Below are 21,424 nucleotides of genomic sequence, written 5' to 3'. Positions count from 1 at the left end.
GTTTCCAGCCATTATTTTTGGGATTCCGAAGACACAAATACTAGACCTTTTGTTACTGTCTAATAGGTCTCTGGGACAAATAATTTTGTTTCATTTTTTTCTTCCATGTTCAGATTGGATATTTTCTAATGATCTCTCTTCAAGTTCACTGACTCTTTATTTTCTCCATTTGCTACTAAGTCTATCAAATTTATTGCATTTTATAGTTCTAAAATTTCCATTTGGTTGTTCTTTATTGGTTCTATTTCTTTTCTGAGACTTTCTAGCTTTCCATTTGTTTCAAGAGCATTAGCCCTTACCTCTTGGAGCATTTCTATATCTGCTATCTGCATAATCTTGGCATTGGTGTTTTTTTATTGTTATTTCCTGAGCGAGTTAAAATTCTCCTAATTCTTCATATGTCAAGTAATTTGGGGTTCTATTCTGGACATTGTGAAATTATGAGATTGTGTCTAATCTAAATCCCATGGAGAAGGTTAATATTTTTGTTTCAGCAGGCCATCAACCTGGCTGGGTTCAGGCCACAAGTTTCAAGGAGCCTTCTGTAGCTGACGGTTTCAATGTCAGTTCTATTTTCAACGCCTCTGCAGTGGTATTCAGATATGTCCCTCTATGGCCCACTCAGTGGCTAGTATAAGACCTTGGCTATGATCTATGTCTCAGTTCAGTTCACAGGGTCTTTGGTATATGTTTAGGATAAGTCTATACATATGCACTTAAGGATGAACCCAGGAGTTCATAAATATCTTTACAGGGTTGCTTTCCTGAGTTCCTTCCTCCCTCTGATCAATCTAGTACTTTCCAGTCCCTAGGGCTCCTAATTTTGGTCCTCTATTAATGCTTGATCTCTAGTTACTCTGTTCTACCACATAATTCCCACACTGTATGAGCACTTGTGACCAAGGGAGGACAGAGAGAAAAATAGGCAATAGTGGTTTGCCCTATCTTCTTGAAGCCACAGCCTCTAATTGGAGAGAAGATTATCCTCCATCAGAGTTTTAGGTGCCTGTGGGTCCTTGGTGCCACTGTTCTTGCTGCCACTGCCACGGGGAGACTGCTTGGTGGCTGGAGCATTAGAGAACAAAGAACAAAAAAAGAAAAAGAAAACCAGGGGATTTCCCCAATTGCCTTTGAGCATTATAAGTTCTCTTTCCTGCAACTTAAGCCAGAACCAGAGAGTTTCCTTAAAGCTCTCTCTGTGCTTTGGTGCCTACTTCTAGGTTTCAGACTTCCTTGAGTCCTGGCTGTGAGACAGCAGAGGACAAGTGGGAGACTCCCCGCTGGTTAGTTGGCACTTCAAATTCCGTCTTCTTTTCCAATCTGCCTGCTACTATTTACTTTTCAGAGTCCTTAAATATCTGCTCCATGCATTCTGTTCACGTTTTATAGCTGTACTCAGTGGGAGACATGGGGTGGAGTGTGCTTACTCCATGTTACCCAGAACTACCTATTTTATTTTTAAGATTGATTTTCAACTATACTTTGTTTTATATTTTTGCCCTGAATGTTAAAATCAGGAGCAAAGTAGTCTTAGACGTTTTAAATTGTAAACATGATTGCCAGATTCATATTAGCTAACAAAGTTTGGCTGATTCACTTAAGTATTTACTATATAAACTTTCGTAAAAATATGTGAAAATAACTTACCAGTTATCTCCACATGTAGCAACTTTGTTAAGAGTCTGTGATACTGCAATGCTGGTTAGATTATCTTTATGGTTACGAGCCTGAAATATCTCTTGACCAAGCTCTCCAGTATGAGTAGAAATGACCACAAAATGTCCACATGAAAAACCAATCATGATGCGGCCATCACCATACCTATAGCAACGAAGGCAACAATATGGTAAACAAGGAGATTAGCTATCAGTGGCAACATGGTAAATTAGCAAGTACCTTAAAATTAAGGAATTATAGAATATAATTTATCAAGGGCCTACTTTGTGTCAGATAATATACTAAGTAGTTTTGCATACTAAATCACAGACCATGAATCAGAAAATGTTACGTATAGAATTGAATGTTACAAACAAAAATTGAATACAATTAGTAAGGAAAAACCTACAGATGTCCTTCTGTAATGAGCTTTTTGTACATACCAGTTATAGCAGACATACCAATTATAGCAGACAATGTTGCCAAAGTCCTGCTGAAATTCAAGATCAGCTGGGTTATCTGGTTCATTCAGATTTAAAAAAAACAAAGTTTTCTTGCCAAGCACCACACTTATCTGCCAGAAAAGATTAGGAGATTGTGAAATGAGATACTTAGTACTTCATGAAAAGACCATTAAGCAAATCCAACAGCTGAACCTAATTTGTGAAAATAATAAGCCCAATTTAGATGTGCTAAATGCTGTAACTAGTACAATATGACTAAAAATGTATTTACTAATATATAAACTGGTAAGTGTCCTTGGTTTTACACATCTTCAATATACCCTTTGAAATATACTATAATTCCTTTGTGGAGTGTCCATTTAAATTTTCTATACCTTTCATTAGAGTACTGCACACTACAGGATTGTAAGTCTGACAGTTCCACTGCAAATGAATTCATATTTAGATTATAAAGACTCTTCCACTCTAAGAGGCTGTTCTGCTCTTGAGCCATTTGGGATTATAGGTCCACACTCCTGTGGATACTCCAGCTTGGCTTTTATATCATCATTGGTTCCATCACCTGCAGGTCAGTGTTGGCTAAACTAGTGTCTCTTTGCTACTCATGCAAGTAAATTCTTCAGTGTAATTCCCAGTGGAGGATGTAATTATGTTGGGGAGAAAAAAAGTACATTACTTATTTGGGCTCATTATCATGTATTTCCTTGATTATAAGATGCTCTCAATTGTAAGTCACTATCAGTTTAATAGGTTTTTAGGAAACAAAGAACTACTACTTTATTAAATATATTCATATTGATTGTGAAAATCATCCTGATTTCAGAAGGTTAAGATGTGGCAGGGAAGATGCATCTAAGTATTAACCAAAAGCTACAACTTTGGCCGGGTGCGGTGGCTCACGCCTGTAATCGTAGCACTTTGGGAGGCCGAGGGAGGTGGATCACCTGAGGTCGGGAGTTTGAGACCAGCCTGACCAACATGGAGAAACCCCATCTCTACTAAAAATACAAAATTAGCTGGGTGTCGTGGCGCATGCCTGTAATCACAGCTACTTGGGAGGCTGAGGCAGGAGAATTGCTTGAACCTAGGAGGCGGAGGTTGCGGTGAGCTGAGATCGCACCACTGCACTCCAGCCTGGATAAAAAGAGCAAAACTCTGTCTCAAAAAAAAAACAAACAAAAAAAACAAGCCTACAACTTCAAGAGGTCTGCTAACCACATCTCATAGAGTAAAAATTTTAAAAATAATATATGAATTAATACTTCTGTTCTGCAAGGTACCCCTAATGTTTTTGCTATCACAAGAATGAAAAGAGCAATACCAATTGTAACAGAAAGCTGTCCTCATTTGCTGTAATGCCAGGTAGTCAGTAGCAATTATAACAACTTTTAGGGACTAAAAGACCTAGCTCTACCTTGGCTTAAAATACAGTCAATGGACCTAATTTATTTATCACTATTTTAGTCATCCAAGAAAAGTAAATTATACATTCCACAAAATTACCCAAATGATTTGCACATGGATTTGATTAGAATTCTTACCATGCTTTCAGCAGCAGAGGTTCGGTCATCCATCTTCATCAAGAAAAACTGCATGTTGCTAGGCTCTGATCTCACTTGTGTCTAAAGGAGTAAAAACATCATCACTATGAACAAACCTAATATTTAAATTCATTCTGAATATTAATAGAATGGATAACTTGTTTTCATTCCTGACTAATGTTGGACTAAGAACCTGAAAATCCTATTGTCACAAATATTTAGAAATTCTAGATGAAACAGAAAATATCTTATTAAATAGATAAATAAGCTTGAAAGAAGAAAAGGGAAATTTACAGGGACCATCAGCAAAGATCACACTAAAACCAGAGTGTGTGCAGAAACTGATGCTGCAGCTATCCAGAGCAGCTAGCTATGGGAGACAATAAGGAAATCCATTTGTTCTGGCCTGAGTGTTGAGTCAGATAAAACAAAGTTCATTTCAATAATTTAATTAAAGGATGGGTGCGGTGGCTCATATCTGTAATCTCAGTGCTTTGGGAGGCTGAGGTGGGAGGATCGCTTGAGCCCAGGAGCTTGAGGCTGCAGTGAGCTATGATCATGCCACTGCAATTCAGAGCAAGACCCTGTCTCAAAAAAAAAAAAAAAAAAAAAAAGAAAGAAAGAAAAAGAAAAAGGAAAAAGGATTTAATTAAAGACCTCACTTCCTATTCTCATTATAGTCTGAGGTTCAAATGTGTATGTTAGGTCGTTTGGTAGCTCCCAAGATGAGAAATTAACATAAAATATGGAAGGATCCAGGCTCATACTATCCCTGCAGTTTTGGAAAAAACTAACCCAGAACCTCTACCAAGGTTTTAAAAAATTTCCACACATAAACTTTGCTAAAGATGAGCTCATAATTCAAAATTACAAAACTCATAAAGAAACAATGCATCAAGAGAAGGAGTTAGCAGATATAAAAATAATAGAATTATCAGAGAGAGAAATTATAAAATAAATATTTTAAAAATGACTAAAGCTGTAAAAGAACTCATAAATATGAGAAAAGAATTTTTTAAGTTCAGGCAGTTTTTAAGTGCATATGTACTTTTGTATTATAGGAGGTGTATCTGAAGGGTAGAACCCTAGAAATGGTATTGTTAGGTCAAAAAGTACATACAGATGTAGTTTTGTTAGCTATTTCCAAATTTTCCTCCAGAAGGGACATACTAATTTTATCTACAGTTTCACCAACAGAATATGTTGTCATATTTTATATAATTTTGCCACCCTGATAGGTGAAAAATGGTATTTCAGTGTGGCTTTAATTTGTAGTTATTTAATTATGAGTAACTTTGAAATTTTTTTCATATATATGAGAGCCATTTTTTATACATTTTTGTGTGAACTGTCTATTCATGTATTTCAAGTGGATTTTTAAAAGAACTACAAAGTACTTTCTAAAAACGAGGAGTCATTAAAATAAAAAAACTCAATGTACAGACAGATGATTAGACAAATTTGAAGAAAGAATATGTGAACTAATATGAGGAAATCATCCAAAAGGTTGCAGAGTGATAAAAAGATAAAACTATGAAGAGGAGAGATTAAGAGACATAAGAAGGTCCAACAGCTATCTAACAGACGCTCCCGAAAAACAGAATAGAAAGGGCAAGAAGTAATATTCAAAGAGATAATGACTATGAATTTTCCTGAGTTGACAAAGGATAACAATCTTCAGATTCAGGAAGCAAGACAAATCCTGAGCAGGATAAATAAAAATAAATCCATACAAGTAACACCATAGTGATCTTCAGAATGCCAAAGTTAAAACAATTAAGAAAAAACACAAAACAAAGCAACACTTATAATGTATATTTTGCTTACTACATGACAGCTTAAGTAGTATGTCTAATTTTGGAAGCAGACTTCTTAAGGATTAGAAATGAAAAACAGTTATCTTGTATGTAAATAATGGCTGAATTGTAGTGACTTCCTGGAATGCTATATGGAAAAAATATTCTAAGGCCATATTTTGATTCAGTGGAGGAAAAAAAATCCACTATCTATTGGTAATGTCTGATATGGACACAAGAGAGGGGAGCTGTAGCATTTATACCATATCTACCATTCTATTTCTAAAGGGCATTGAAAATAGAATGATTAAAACAGATACAGGAATCGACTTTCTTCTTCAGCCCTATTTTCTAAAAATGCCCAATCAAAACCTATATCTTCAGTTAGTCCAGGCTTGAACAACCCAGGAACAAGCTGTAGTTTTTCCTTGCTGTTCTGCTTGTACTGAATGAGTAAATGTTTTGCACTATCTACTAAAATAAGTTTTAGCAAGGTACATAGTCATCTAGCTGGACTAAAATTGCAGCTTTCCTGGGAGCAGGTAGATTTGGCCACATGACTAGGTTCTAGTCATATGATATGAAGGGAAATAATAAATGCATCTTGCAGATCAAGTCCTTTATAAATTTCTTACACTCTATTTCTTCTCTTTGTCCTTTCCCTGTAGCTGAAATGCAGATGTGATCCTGGTACACTAGCTTCAATCATGCAGATGAGGGTACAATACTCTAGAAAATGGCAGAGCAATAAGATGGAAGGAACCTGAGACTCGGTACAATTTAGTGAAGCAGAGGTACGTAGGTGACTTTGTCTCTCTGTTACATGAGAAAAAGAGAGAGGAAACCCCCGACCCCAACCCATACTATCATATTCTTCCGGCCCCTAAAGTTTTAGGACTCTCTGTCCCAACAGTTTAGTCTATACCCTGACTGATTCAGATAGCCTTCTATCTTTGAGAGACTCACAATCAAACTTTCATTGATCTCCTCTATCTCCCAAATGTTGTAGGACAGGTAATTTGTACCACAAAATGTGACAATTAATCAATAAGGCCATGTGTGTTTTATAATATTACTAATGTCTTCTTAAGAGTGGGGCCCTATGATCAGCAGCCTCTAAGATGGCCCACAATGATCCCCACTTTCTGGTTTTATGCCTGTGTGGTCCCCATCCCTGCCCTACTTTTTGTGGGCTATGCCTTGTAGTTCACTTCTAAAGAACAAAATATGGCAAAAGTGATTCTGTGATTAGGTTATAAAGAGATGCAGCTTCAGTCTTGAATGGCTGCTCTCACTCTCTCGCCAGCTGCTGTGTTGTGAGGCACTCTATGGAGAGATCCATGTGGCAAGGAAGTGAGGAAGGCTTCCAGTGAATAGCTAGAGAGAAACTGAAGCCCTGAATCTAACAATCTGTAAGGAACTGAACCCTGTCAACACCCATGTAAGTGAGCTTGGAGGCAGATTTTTCTCCCTATTGAGCCTTCACATGAAACTGCAGCCCTGTCTGACAACACGATTGCAGGCTTGTAGAGACTTTAGGGCAGAGACACCCAGGTAAGCTGCATCTAAATTCCTCATCCACAAAACCATGAAATAGTAAGTGTTGTTTTAAGCTTCTACATTTTGATTAATGGTTAATTTGTTATGCAGCAATAGATTGGCTAATACAGAGCCATATTTCATATTCTTTCTATAGTATATAGCACAGTGCCATGTGCCTAGCAGGTATTCAAAGAATGTGTTAGTCAATATTGCTCTAGCAATACTAAATCATAAGCAGGAGTCCAAAGTGAAATTTTCCCATTGGTCACATTATGTAGCTACTGGTGATACAAATTCCCATAAGGAGGGAGCCTCTGAAAGAGCTAATCAATCTTGAGAAATGTGAATAGTAGAAACATTTAATCTTAAAATTAAATTCCATTAGGATTAGTTTAGAAGCAATTTATCAGTTAAAGGTATGGGCTTTAGAATTAGGCAGATTTGACTCTGAGTTCAAGATCTACCAGTTATTAACATTTGTATTATAAATACACATATATAAAATAAGAGTTATTTCACAAATACACTGTCTGACTAGAACCACAGAGCTGATAATCCATGTTAATACCAAAGGGAAATATACAAAGGAGGATATTTGGATAACATATTCATATCAAAGAAAAATGTTCTGACACATAAATAGAAAGGTTTTTGAAGTTATTGTGTATACACACACACATATATACCTCACATATAGATTTTTAAAAATTGTATAGATTAGTTTGATGGACAAACTATTTATTTGGGGGGAAAGCTTGAATATATCAGACCAAAGAGACGTTACTGTATTACCTGTCTTATCGTGTCACCTTCCTGATTACTAACTGTAATCATTTTATCTTCACCACCTAAAGCAAGCAGATTTTCTGCATTCCAACATCCACAAGTGATTCTCTTAGTATGTTTTCCTGAAAAAGAGATTATTTTTATACAGACATGTGGATTTCTCAAAGAAAAAAATCTGTGATGCCAATCTGAATATACCAAGAAATTAAACAGACAAGAATTTAGAATTTTATCAAAGCAGTTAATGTCTAAGCAACCTTATTTAAAACAGTTTATTACCAAGGTATAAAATAATGGCATATAAAGGCATTACTGTTTTCCAAATTTTTATCTGGATATAAGCCCTAATGTAAAAAGATATTCTGCTCCTTGACAAGATTTCTTCGTTTATCATATAACCAAACCTGCAAAGATAATGTCTTTTTTTCTTTTTTGAGACAGATTCTGGCTCTGTCATCCAGGCTAGAGTGCAGTGGTGTGATCTCAGCTCACTGCAACCTCTGCTTCCCAGGCTCAAGCCATCCTCCCAACTCAGGTCCTAAGTAGCTGGGACTATAGGCACATGCCACCACACACAGCTAATTCTTTTTTTTTCTTTCTTTTTTTTTTTGAGACAGAGTCTCACTCTCTTGCCCAGGCTGGAGTACAGTGGCGTGATCTTGGCTCATTGCAACCTTTGCCTCCCAGGTTCAAGCAATTCTTCCGCCTCAGCCTCCCAAGTAGCTGTGACTACAGGCGAGCCACCACACCCAACTAATTTTTATATTTTTAGTAGAGACAGGGTTTCACCATGTTGGCCAGGCTAGTCTTGAACTCCTGACCTCAGGTGATCCACCTGCCTTGGCCTCCCAAAGTGGTGGGATTACAGGCGTGAGCCACCGCACCTGGCCATTTTTGTATTTTTTGTAGAGATGTGGTTTCACTTTGTTGCTCAAGTTGGTCTCCAACTCCTGAGCTCAAGCGACGCACCCGTCTTGGCCTCCCAGAGTCCTGGGATTACAGGCGCGAGTCACCGTGCCTGGCTCCAAAGTTAATGTCTTTTTTTTTTTTTTTTTTTTGAGACGGAGTCTCGCTCTGTCGCCCAGGCTGGAGTGCAGCGGCGCGATCTTGGCTCACTGCAAGCTCCACCTCCTGGGTTCATGCCATTCTCCTGCCTCAGCCTCCCCAGTAGCGGGGACTACAGGCATCCGCCACCATGCCCGGCTAATTTTTTTTTGTATTTTTAGTAGAGACGGGGTTTCACCACGTTAGCCAGGATAGTCTCGATCTCCTGACCTGGTGATCCGCCTGCCTCGGCCTCCCAGAGTGCTGGGATTACAGGCGTGAGCCACCACTCCCGGCCGTTAATGTCTTAAGAGAAGTAAATTCCAGAGCAGTGAAGTTAACTTTACTTATATTCAGCTTCATGGTGTGGTATACCTTTGACATAAGCAGATTTAACATTTGCAGTTTAACTGTTCAGCTATAACTAAAAGAGGCCAGGCACAGTGGCTCATGCCTATAATCCCAGCACTTTGGGAAGCTGAGGTGGGAGGATTGCATGAGCCCAGGAGTTCAAGACCAGCCTAGGCAACATAGTGAGACTTCATCTCTACAAAAATTAAAGAAAAAAAATTAGCCAAGTCTGGTGTACACACCTGTAGTCCCAGCTACTCGGGAAGCTGAGGTGGGAGGATCCCTTGAGCCTGGGAGATTGAGGCTGCAGTGCGCCGTAATCTCACCACTGCACTCTGGCCTGGGTGACAGAGCAAGACCTTATCTCTCAGAAAAACAAAAACAGTAACAACTAAAAGATATATAATAATTTATGATAATACTGATGTACCTGTTTGAATGCACCTCAGTAAGATGTGTGTTAAGAACTGTGTAACTATGCTAATGAGTAATATCAGATAGCCACTAACTATTGGGAAGCTTTTTCATTGAGCTTTCCAGTCAGTGCAAAAACTAAATTTTTTTTTTTTTCAGGGAAATCACACGCTTGACACTATGGGTATTTCTGAAGGTCTTGGGATAGATAAATCCTCAAGAGTCCCAAGGGTAATTCTACTAATGAGAAGAATAGTTAAGTGTATAGATTCTGGAGCCAGACTGCCTAGCTTTGAATCTTAGCTCCACTACTTACTGAAAAAACCTTGCGTAAGTTACTTAACCTTTTCTTTTCATTTTCTTTCTCTCTTTTTTTTTTTTTTTTGAGATAGAGTCTTGCTCTGTTTCCCAGGCTGGAGTGCAGTGGTGTAATCTTCTCAGCTCACTGCAGCTTCTGCCTCCTCGGTTCAAGCAATTCTCCTGCCTCAGCCTCCCAAGTAGCTGGGATTACAAGAGCCCACTACCACACCTGGTTAATTTTTTTGTATTTTTTGTAGAGACGGGGTTTCACCATGTTGGCCAGGCTGGTTTCGAACTCCTGACCTCAAGTGACCCGCCTGCCTCGGCCTTCCAAAATGCTGGAATTACAGGGATGAGCCACCATGCCCAGCCAACCTTTCTATTCCTTACTCACTTCATCCATAAATTGGGAATAATAGTAGGACCTCTCATAGGGTTGAGGATCAATTGAATTAAAGCACTGACCAAAGTGCAAGGTACATATGAAATGCTATCACAGTGTCAGCTATTTTAGCTGTTACTGAGAGCAGAGACCACATTCATTTTATTCTTCGTACCCTCATAGAATCTAATACAGTACCTATGCAGAAAGCAGGTATTAAATGAATGGTTTAAGTGAGTAGACCCCGAGGCAGGAGTTTGCCTAGTGTGTTAGAGGCTCAGCAAGGACAATGTGGTTGGAGCAGAAAAATGAGGAGGGAAGAACATGAGATGAGGTCAGAGAGGTTGCGAAGGCCAGATTATGGAAAATTTGTTCTGGCCATTTTAAGGCCTTTTGCTTTTATCCTGGGTGAGACAGAAACCATTGAAGAGTTCTGAGCAGAGGGCTCATTCTGGCCTCTGGGTTGAGAAGATTCTAGAGTGGGGCAACAGTTGAAATGGAGAGGCCAGTAAAGAGGAGACTGCAGAAATTAAGGTAGAAAATGTCTGAGACCACACCATGGTGGCAGCAGTAGAGATGGTGAGACCGGCTGGATTCTGGAGATATTTGGAGGTTGAGTCTGTAAGATTTTCTGACAAATTAGTTATGGAGAGTATGAGAAAGAAAAGAGTCAAGGATGGCCCTAAACATTGGCCTAATGATTTGGAAGAATGGAATGTCAACAATGGTGGAAGGAAAAGCTGTGAGTCAAGAAGGTTTTGGAGATACTAAATTTGAAGTGTATACTAGACACCTCACTGAAGATGTTGAGTAAGCGTTGGAGGTATGAGTCTACAGTGTGGAAAATATATAAATTTGGGAGTTTTCAGGATATAGACAATATTTCATATCAGGAGACCAGAACACAAAAGTGAAGGAAATATTCAGAGAAGAGACTGGGGCTACAGAGATTTTGCTGATCATAGATTAAGGGACTTGGGTGTTAAATGGAACTGGGTGTCCAAAGAAATAGGCATTAGGAAGGGGAAAAGACTATACAATGACAAGTAGGAAGATGCCAAAGACATCTTTCTATACCCAAGAAAGGGAGAAGAAAATCTCTTCTTCCTCCTCCTCCTTATATACCTCAAAGCCCTTTTGCTTCCAGTGCTCAGAAATCAAGTTAGTCTTAACACCAATAATAACAGTTAATAGACAAACTAATTTAAAGTTGATATTTGTAACTTAAAAAAATTTAGTTTAACTTTTCAAATAGTTCAATGACATTAATGTTTAGCTATAGCACCCAAAATTAATGTTAACATTAAAGAGATACATATATGTAAAAATAATTTGAAATGATCGTCTTGAATGGAAGGGCACTTTCTCAAGTATCTGTGGGTGCCATGATCTCCAGAGTGTAATTCCTTTATTAGCAGTACGTTATACTTTTCCTGGCCACCTGGATGCAATTAAGCCCACTAGGTTCTACCATTCATCACAATGATGTTACAATAATTGACTAGATGTTTCTTCTTGGCTATTCAGAGGGCAGATGCCAAGTGACCACAGGTTGGGGGAATCAAAGAGCCAAAACAAGAAGGTCAAACAAGGAGGGACATAAAAACACCCTCTGGCTGCATATCCTGAGGCAAATGGAACTCATAGCCCACATCTAGATTTAACTAGGATTTGGAGAAGGTGAGGGGTCAGAATTAGAAATCTTGCTTCTATCCAAGCAGTAAATGTTTTTTTTTTTTTTTTTTTTTTTTTGAGATGAAGTCTCACTCTGTCACCCAGGCTGCAGTGCAGTGGCGCGATCTCTGCTTACTGCAACATCCACCCTCCAAGTTCAAGTGATTCTCCTGCCTCAGCCTCCCGAGTAGCTGGGATTACAGGCGGCTGCCACTGCGCCTGGCTAATTTTTTGTATTTTTAGTAGAGATGGGGTTTCACTATCTTGGCCAGGCTGGTCTTGAACTCCTGACCTTGTGATCCACCCACCTTGGCCTCCCAAAGTGCTGGGATTACAGGCGTGAGCCACCACGGACCCAAGCAGTAAATGTTTTAATCTACCTACTATGTGGACTAAAATTACCACATATTATAATGCAACTAAATTAACTAAAATTAATAACAAAAATAGCACATATTATCAAAATGTGTTCATATGTGTATGAGCTATTCCTCGTCCAGAGGTACAGTCTGGGTGGGAAAGGACAAATGGAAGCCATGCTGTTAATGTCCTGATGCGAAAGGCACAGCCTGACTTTAACTCAATCTATTCTATGTACCCTGGCAAGTTCTTAGTAAGCAGTGAACAGGGATCTTCATGTTTAGCTAAACGTAAGACTTGCGGGGGGACATGGGGAGGGGGTTTGTACTGCAAAATTTCCATTGCAAGATCAGGGAAACCTGAGGCGGCAGAATTTACATTGAGGTAGAGCATCTCAAATATTTAGCAGTGTTTCCAGCTATCACCTACCAAGGACAGGAATCTTTCGAGATGTCTGATGATTATAAATAAGCAAATTTCCTTTAACAGTTCCAACAGCCAGGAAACTTCCAACTTTTGACCAAAGAAGGAAAGACATTTGATCCCTGTAACATTAAGATATAAATTACTAAACAATTCACGATCATAACCTCTAAACAGTCCTTTAAAAAAGTACTCCTTGGATAATTTTAACATCTACTTAGAAGCCAAAGTACAAAATACAACTTAATGCTTTAGGACAAAGACTAAATGCTAAAGATATTTTGGAGATGCTACAGAATGACCTTAGGGTCAGTTAGACTCAAAATACAAAAGTATAATGAATGTAGACTTCAGTTATAATGGAACCTCAAAATTCATGAGATGACCTATGATATTTATTAATTTGTCTATTAATGATAGTTTTAGCTCTAAATGTGATTACAAAAATATTAATGGATGATGAAACCTCATACTTTAAAAAAGTGGCACCCAATAACATATTAAATGGTAAAAATCTTGGGAATTCGTGACTTTAAAAATGATATATCTTTTCCAGCTCCATCACTATTAAGAGTAGCTCAAAAGCAGGTAGAAAACACTTTTGCCCACCACCAGTTCTGACATGCATTCTACGATTCATGAGGTTGAAGTGTTATACAATTCCCTACTAAGGGGAAGCAGAACTTCTTGGAGAGTACCTCTTTCCATATATTGAGAAAAGAAATCACAATGAGTCAAGAACAGTGGTTCTCAAAATTTGAAATCAGAACCAGCAGCATCATCTGGGAACTTGTGAGAAATGCCAGTTCTCAGATCCCAGCCCAGACATACTGACCGAGCAACTCTGAAAGTGGCACCCAGCTACCTGTGTTTTCATAAGCCCTCCAGGGGATTCTGATGCAGCTAAACTTTGAGCACCGCTGACAGACCATGGTATGGTTTTCAGAAAGCAGCACTGCTTCCAAGAATGTTGAGGGCAGTGATAAAAGGACAAAAGAGTAAGTTTAAAGAGGTTTCCTCTGGCTAAATTAGGAGAATTTGAGGATTAAAAATTACATACTTATTTGATACAAGTTGAGTTTGTGAAAGGTCGTAAAATCACGATGTTACTTGAAAGAGAAAAAATAATTTAAAATATGTGGAAAAATTAGTTGTAATAATAGAAGCATATAATAAAATGCTTAGTTAAAAAATTAATTTTAGGCTGGGCATGGTGACTCACGCCTGTAACCCCAGCACTTTGGGAGGCCGAGGTGGACAGATCACAAGATCAGGAGTTCGAGACCAGCCTGGCCATTATGGTGAACCCGTCTCTACTAAAAATACAAAAATTAGCTGGGTGAGGTGGCATGCACCTGTAGTCCCAGCTACTCAGGAGGCTTAGGCAGAAGAATCGCTTGAACCCGGGAGGCGGAGGTTGCAGTGAGCCAAGATTGCGCCACTGCACTCCAACCTGGGCGACACAGTGAGACTCTGTCTCAAAAAAAAAGAAAAAAAAAAAAAAAAGAAAAGAAAAAAATTAAGTTTAGCAAGTAAGGGAGTAGTAACATACCAGGCTGCTAGGTTCTTCTATTAAGTATCTATTTTACAAAAGATAAATACGCATTTTAATCTTTTTTTCCTTTTTTAAAATAGATGCCGCTCTCCCTCTCCCTCTCCCTCTCCCTCTCCCCTCTTTCCACGGTCTCCCTCTGATGCTGAGCCGAAGCTGGACGGTACTGCTGCCATCTCAGCTCACTGCAACCTCCCTGCCCGATTCTCCTGCCTCAGCCTGCCGAGTGCCTGCGATTGCAGGCGCGCGCCGCCACGCCTGACTGGTTTTCGTATTTTTTTGGTGGAGACGGGGTTTCGATGTGTCGGCCGGGCTGGTCTCCAGCTCCTAACCGCGAGTGATCTGCCAGCCTCGGCCTCCCGAGGTGCCGGGATTGCAGACGGAGTCTCGTTAACTCAGTGCTCAATGGTGCCCAGGCTGGAGTGCAGTGGCGTGATCTCGGCTCGCTACAACCACCTCCCAGCCGCCTGCCTTGGCCTCCCTAAGTGCCGAGATTGCAGCCTCTGCCTGGCAGCCACCCCGTCTGGGAAGTGAGGAGCGTCTCCGCCTGACCACCCATCATCTGGGATGTGAGGAGCCCCTCTGCCTGGCTGCCCAGTCTGGAAAGTGAGGAGCGTCTCTGCCCGGCCGCCATCCCATCTAGGAAGTGAGGAGCGCCTCTTCCCGGCTGCCATCACATCTGGGAAGTGAGGAGCATCACTGCCCGGCCGCCCATCGTCTGAGATGTGGGGAGCACCTCTGCCCTGCCGCCCCGTCCGGGATGTGAGGAGCGTCTCTGCCCGGCCGCCCCGTCTGAGAAGTGAGGAGACCCTCTGCCTGGCAACCGCCCCGTCTGAGAAGTGAGGAGCCCCTCCGCCCGGCAGCCACCCCGTCTGAGAAGTGAGGAGCGTCCTCCCTCCTCGTCCGGGAGGGAGGTGGGGGGGTCAGCCCCCTCCCGGCCAGCCGCCCCGTCCGGGAGGTGAGGGGCACCTCTGCCCGGCCGCCCCTACCGGGAAGTGAGGAGCCCCTCTGCCCGGCCAGCCGCCCCGTCCGGGAGGGAGGTGGGGGGGTCAGCCCCCCGCCTGGCCAGCCGCCCCGTCCGGGAGGTGAGGGGTGCCTCTGCCTGGCCGCCCCTACTGGGAAGTGAGGAGCCCCTCGGCCCGGCCAGCCGCCCCGTCTGGGAGGGAGGTGGGGGGGTCAGCCCCCCGCCCGGCCAGCCACCCCATCTGGGAGGGAGGTGGGGGGGTCAGCCCCCCACCTGGCCAGCCGCCCTGTCCGGGAGGGAGGTGGGGGGATCAGCCCCCCGCCTGGCCAGCCGCCCTGTCCGGGAGGGAGGTGGGGGGGTCAGCCCCCCGCCCGGCCAGCCACCCTGTCCGGGAGGTGGGGGGTGCCTCTGCCCGGCCGCTCCTACTGGGAAGTGAGGAGCCCCTCTGCCCGGCCAGCCGCTCTGTCTGGGAGGGAGGTGGGGGGGTCAGCCCCCCGCCCGGCCAGCCGCCCCGTCCGGGAGGGAGGTGGGGGGGTCAGCCCCCCGCCCGGCCAGCCGCCCCGTCCGGGAGGGAGGTGGGGGGGTCGGCCCCCTGCCCGGCCCGCCGCCCCGTCCGGGAGGGAGGTGGGGGGGTCGGTCCCCCGCCTGGCCAGCCGCCCCGTCCGGGAGGGAGGTAGGGGGATCAGCCCCCCGCCCGGCCAGCCGCCCTGTCCGGGAGGTGAGGGGGCGCCTCTGCCCGGCCGCCCCTACCGGGAAGTGAGGAGCCCCTCTGCCCGGCCAGCCGCCCCGTCCGGGAGGGAGGTGGGGGGGTCAGCCCCCCGCCGGGCCAGCCGCCCCGTCGGGGAGGTGAGGGGCGCCTCTGCCCGTCCGCCCCTACTGGGAAGTGAGGAGCCCCTCTGCCTGGCCAGCCGCCCTGTCCGGGAGGGAGGTGGGGGGTCAGCCCCCCGCCCGGCCAGCCGCCCCGTCCGGGAGGTGAGGGGCGCTTCTGCCCGGCCGCCCCTACTGGGAAGTGAGGAGCTCCTCTGCCCGGCCACCACTCCATCTGGGAGGTGTACTCAACAGCTCATTGAGAACGGGCCATGAAGACAATGGCGGTTTTGTGGAATAGAAAGGGGGGGAAAGGTGGGGAAAAGATTGAGAAATCGGATGGTTGCCGTGTCTGTGTAGAAAGAGGTAGACATGGGAGACTTTTCATTTTGTTCTGTACTAAGAAAAATTCTTCTGCCTTGGGATCCTGTTGATCTGTGACCTTACCCCCAACCCTGTGCTCTCTGAAACATGTGCTGTATCCACTCAGGGTTGAATGGATTAAGGGCGGTGCAAGATGTGCTTTGTTAAACAGATGCTTGAAGGCAGCATGTTCGTTAAGAGTCATCACCACTCCCTAATCTCAAGTACCCAGGGACACAAACACTGCGGAAGGCCGCAGGGTCCTCTGCCTAGGAAAACCAGAGAACTTTGTTCACTTGTTTATCTGCTGACCTTCCCTCCACTATTGTCCTGTGACCCTGACAAATCCCCCTCTGCGAGAAACACCCAAGAATGATCATTAAAAAATAAAAAAATAAAATAAAATAAAAAAAATAAAAAAAAAGATATTAAAATTAAAAAAAAAAAAAAAAAAGATGCCGTAGCCGCAATAATGTGCCTCTCAGATTTCCCTCTGTTTGCAGAAAGTGTAACTGCCCATGAGCCCCAGCTGCTAGGCTTTGGAATCCATCACCTCAATGAGCTGGGCTGTGCTTTCTCATGGGCTGCTCCCAGACAATGACTGAGTGAGGGAGGGATAACTGCTGGGCCCATTCCTGGGCAAAACTCCTTTGACAGGTAACTTTTGCCCAAAGACTCCCCACAGACCTAGCTGAACTTTCTTAATTAGAACTGTGCTACAATTTAATGGGCTGGGCACGGTGGCTCACGCCTATAATCCCAGCACTTTGGGAGGCTCAGGTGGGCAGATCATCTGAGGTCAGGAGTTCGACACCAGCCTGGCCAAGATGGTGGAACCCCATCTCTACTAAAAATACAAAATTTAGCTGGGCGTGGTGGTGGGCACCGAGCTACTTGGGAGGCTGAGGCAGGAGAATCGCTTTGACCCGGGAGGTGGAGGTTGCAGTGAGCCAAGATCATGCCACTGCACTCCAGCCTGGGCAAAAGAGGGAGACTCCGTTCCAAACAAACAAACAAACAAACAAAAAACAACTGTGCTACAATTTAAGACACTTCTTCCCAACCTTACTTCTTTCCCTCTCTCATTTATAAGGGTCAGACATGCACTGAGGTCTAACAGCTCTTCCAATCTCTTCTAACCTCTCTATGTTCCCTCATAGGCATTTCCTGTAAGAAATCTCTTACACAGTTAATCCTGTCTTGGAGACTCCTTCAAAGAAAATATGAATAAAAATAATTTTGCATGAGCTAAAAATAGTATCAGAGAAAACTGTATAACAAGAACAAGATCTGATCAGCAACAGTGATCATATATAATAAGATAAATATAACATTAGTCCATTCAATAGTTTATCAGCACTGACAGTTACTCAACAACCAACTAGAAAGAAAGTGTTAAATAATGTGTTCTAAGAAGATCAAGTAATCAAATGTTCTCAAAAGAAGAGCTAACTGAACAGACTCCATCCCTATTCTCTTAGGATATAAGGCCTGTAGAAACCCTTGCAAATTACAATATGATACTAAAGCATATGTAAATTTCCAATAATGCCATTGGATCAGGACAACATATAACAATTACATGTATCTCTGGCCAAGCAAAATTTAAAGAATATATCATGCTAAGGAAATGTACAGGTTACAAAAAATTGCAACCTATGTATAAGGCATGGGCTTAAAAGAATTTTACTAATACGACAACTCAAGGTCAATTTAAAAAGACACTGAGTAGGATACCTAGTACTCAGGTCCAAATTGCCTTGGGAGAAGCAACCATGTTCTGTGATCCATCCAAGAATGAACTGGTTGATGAAGCAGATGTTACGTATAGGGTTTTCTCTGGAAAGAAATGGCTATATCCCAGTTACATAATTAAATGACTACTTCTGTTAGGCCTAGGCAGGAGCAGAGTAAATACCGCTATAATTCTAAAAGAGTATAAATGCATACATAGCAAAAATAAATGAATTCAGCTCATTGAATTAATATATTTTTAGTTAAGTGGCACCACAGTAAGTTTTGTGATAATTACATTTGGATAGGTTTTGGGTACTATTTCAGGTGTTTGAAGTGCTCAAAAGACTCACTTCAGATAAATTTTATAAAACCTAAATTGCTTAAAAGCATTTATTTACTAAGGAATAACAACCCAGAGGAAGCAAGGTGGTCATGTACAACAGGACCTTCTTAAATAAAAATACTTAAGAAAAATTGATATTCCAAGTTTTGTTTAATAACTAGCTAGTGTAACAGATTGACCTTTGAATAAAGAACAAACAGTGGGTATGCTTTTGTATATACAAAAGTCCTTTAGACATTAAATATAAACATCAACAGTAAAGCAACCTTAATTTTATTTTAATGACAATTACGATAACATCTACCATTTACTTGGGTCTTAATTTTATGCCTGGCCATGACATATATTTAAACATCACAACAATCCTGAGATGATGTGGAGAAACAGACACTGTGGGAAGACAGAGAGCTGGAGGCAGAGATAGACCAGTTAGAAACACCAGGGGATTAATTATGCACTTTGCTCTGAGTGAGAACATGGCCTTACTGTTGCTGAATTTGGCTCAAGAACCAGTACTTGAAGTTTATTAAACTTTCCCTTGAATGGAAGCACAGAGAGTATATAAAATCTTTCTGAAAAGTGATGTAAACCCAAAGTGTAAGAGGACAGAGCAAGAAATGAAGGTTCTTAGACTCAGGAAGACTTTACATTGGTAGACAGTATCTTCTGCAGCTACTTGCCTCAACAGTCACTTTGGAGGGTCAAAGGCACTGCACTCACTAGGTTGTATCTGATCCTGCGCTACATGACTGCCTTGCTTTCTCTGGGTTCAGTTATTCCTTAGTAAATAACTTGAAAACTTACAGTCTGGTCTCATAGCGTGTATATGATCTCTTCCTCCCCACATGAGGGGTACATGAAGCCATGAAGCATGTTATACCCATGTCATACAGATGAAGAAATTGAGGCTTGGAGAGGGGTTAAGCAATTTGTCCAAGGTCAAAATGGCAAAGTTTTAGTTGGAAATGCTGACAAGTTTTTCTTTTCCATATTGGAAACTGGTTTCTCTTTTAGCAGATATCTGTCATTTATTCTGTCTGCCCAAGATTTTTTTCCATTTGGGAACTGCCCTGCCCTTTGCTCTTCCTTTCACTTGGTGGGAGTACCAATCCATGGCCCTGCCTACTCCACTCAGAGACCTGCTGAGGAACTGAATGGGCTCTGGTGATGTCAAGGCACATGCTCTTTTCTCTGGCATGACTTGCTGTGAAGAATGATACATACTGATAGCTACCAGTAGTCGTGGGTGAGAATCTGATTTAGAATAAAGTCAATATAGAGAAAAGAGGAGCTGAGAGATGGAGAAAAAGTCTTGATTGCACCATTATAACTCCTAGATCCAGCCATGCCTATGGTCAAGCCCATCTCTGGATTTTCCCATATATATTTTGTCTCATCTCTGCACTTCTTAGTCTGTTCCACTGAAAGCAACTTTTTAAGAAGCTATTTATATTTCACAGTTATAACAATTTCATTCTAATTGGGTAACAATAATAAAAATAATCCTTTTCTATGAAAATAACTCATTGAGGAATCTTTAAAATGAAAGTAGTAAAGAATTGTTAGCACCAAACCTACAAATATTCATGTTTCTAAGTGAAGCTTTAAAAAATTAAAAAGTTATCTTACCTCATGCCATTGTCTAACTGGCTGGTCTTATTTGTGTTGGCATCCCAAAGATAAATGCAGCTAGATTTCTCAGCAATCACTGCTAGGACATCTCCATCTTTATCCCAATCCATGGCAACACAGTTACTTTTAAAAAAGAGAGCAAAATATCACTATACAGTTTTTTAAAGTAAAATTACTATTTGTGATTTTTGTCTATAACAAGATTATTCAATCTATTTTGAACAGATAATAAACTCTCTAAAGTGAGAAATACAACTCATTATTCACTGCATGGGTAATGTTAACTTCAATTTTTTGCTGTGGTTGAGGGGATGGTAAAATTTAAAATTTTACTTTTAATACCATTTTCATATACTACATTAAATATAATCATACTTAAGTTAGCAGATTTTCTTCAATCCTATAAAGAACCCTGCCTTTTGATAAAACAAACTCACCATGCACCTTTACAAATGAATCACATCTGGAATCGAGACATAATTTGTATGATCAACTTTTGAAAGATTATTTTAGATTGACAGAGAGGACAAGAAGGTATTGATAAGAAACAAAGTGTCTGGCGCAGTGGCTTACACCTGTAATCCCAGCACTTTGGGAGGCCGAGGCAAGCGGATCATCTGAGGTCAGGAGTTCGGGACCAGCTTGACCAACATGGAGAAACCCCGTCTCTACTAAAAAATACAAAAATTAGCTGGGCATGGTGGTGCATGCCTGTAATCCCAGCTACTTGGGAGGCTGAGGCAGGAGAATCGCTTGAACCTGGGAGGCAGAGGTTGCAGTAAGCCAAGATCGCGCCACTGCACTCCAGCCTGAGCAACATGGCAAGGTCCCATCTCTACCAAAAAAAAAAGAAAAAAAAATGAGCTGGGCGTGGTGGCATGCACATGCTACTCAGCTACTCAGGAGGCTGAAGTGGGAAGATTACTTGAGCCCGGGAGGTAAAGGCTGCAGTGAGCCATGTTTGTGTCACTGTACTCCAGCTTGGGAGACACAGAGAGACCCTGTTTCAAAAAAAGAAAAGCAGCAAAGTTATAGCTAGATAAATTGAGTGATTGGGTAGATATAGGATTGTAAAAAAGGGAAAGATAGAATTCTAAAGTGGTGAATAAGAAATGTTATTTTCTTTTCTTTCTTTCTTTTTTTTTTTTTTTTTTTGAGACAAGGTCTGGCTCTGCCACCCAGGCTGGAGTGCAGTGGTGCGATTATACTTGGCTATAACCTCACACTCCTGGGCTCAAATGATTATAGTTCACTATAACCTCGAATTCCAGGGCTTAAGCGATCCTCTGCCTC

The 21,424-nt window shown here is 41.9% G+C and overlaps 1 protein-coding gene across 6 annotated transcripts in view; it reads right to left on the bottom strand.

Annotated features, from left to right (window-relative positions):
- The window catches only part of WDR19 (WD repeat domain 19), a 106,046-nt gene that overhangs the window by 78,424 nt on the left and 6,198 nt on the right, over window positions 1–21,424 (bottom strand). For 5 of the 6 annotated variants that reach the window (XR_004671025.3, XM_003832181.6, XM_034958443.3 and 2 more), the window contains exons 4-9: window positions 20,129–20,254; window positions 12,740–12,855; window positions 7,792–7,907; window positions 3,662–3,742; window positions 2,118–2,230; window positions 1,648–1,821 (exon numbers count right to left, since the gene is read on the bottom strand). Coding sequence is in view for 5 of the 6 variants with exons in the window: in XM_003832181.6 (XP_003832229.5) it covers window positions 1,648–1,821; window positions 2,118–2,230; window positions 3,662–3,742; window positions 7,792–7,907; window positions 12,740–12,855; window positions 20,129–20,254 (726 nt within the window). In the remaining variant the exon portion in view is untranslated. Of the gene's footprint in view, window positions 1–1,647; window positions 1,822–2,117; window positions 2,231–3,661; window positions 3,743–7,791; window positions 7,908–12,739; window positions 12,856–20,128; window positions 20,258–21,424 lie in introns of those variants that run through there. The other variant, XM_034958446.3, reaches the window with a different exon arrangement.

The sequence above is a fragment of the Pan paniscus genome, chromosome 3 (genome assembly GCF_029289425.2).
Source record: "Pan paniscus chromosome 3, NHGRI_mPanPan1-v2.0_pri, whole genome shotgun sequence".
Lineage (NCBI taxonomy): Eukaryota > Metazoa > Chordata > Mammalia > Primates > Hominidae > Pan > Pan paniscus.
The sequence above is the reverse complement of the archived record's forward strand: the minus strand, read 5'-3'. Positions and strand labels throughout refer to the sequence as shown.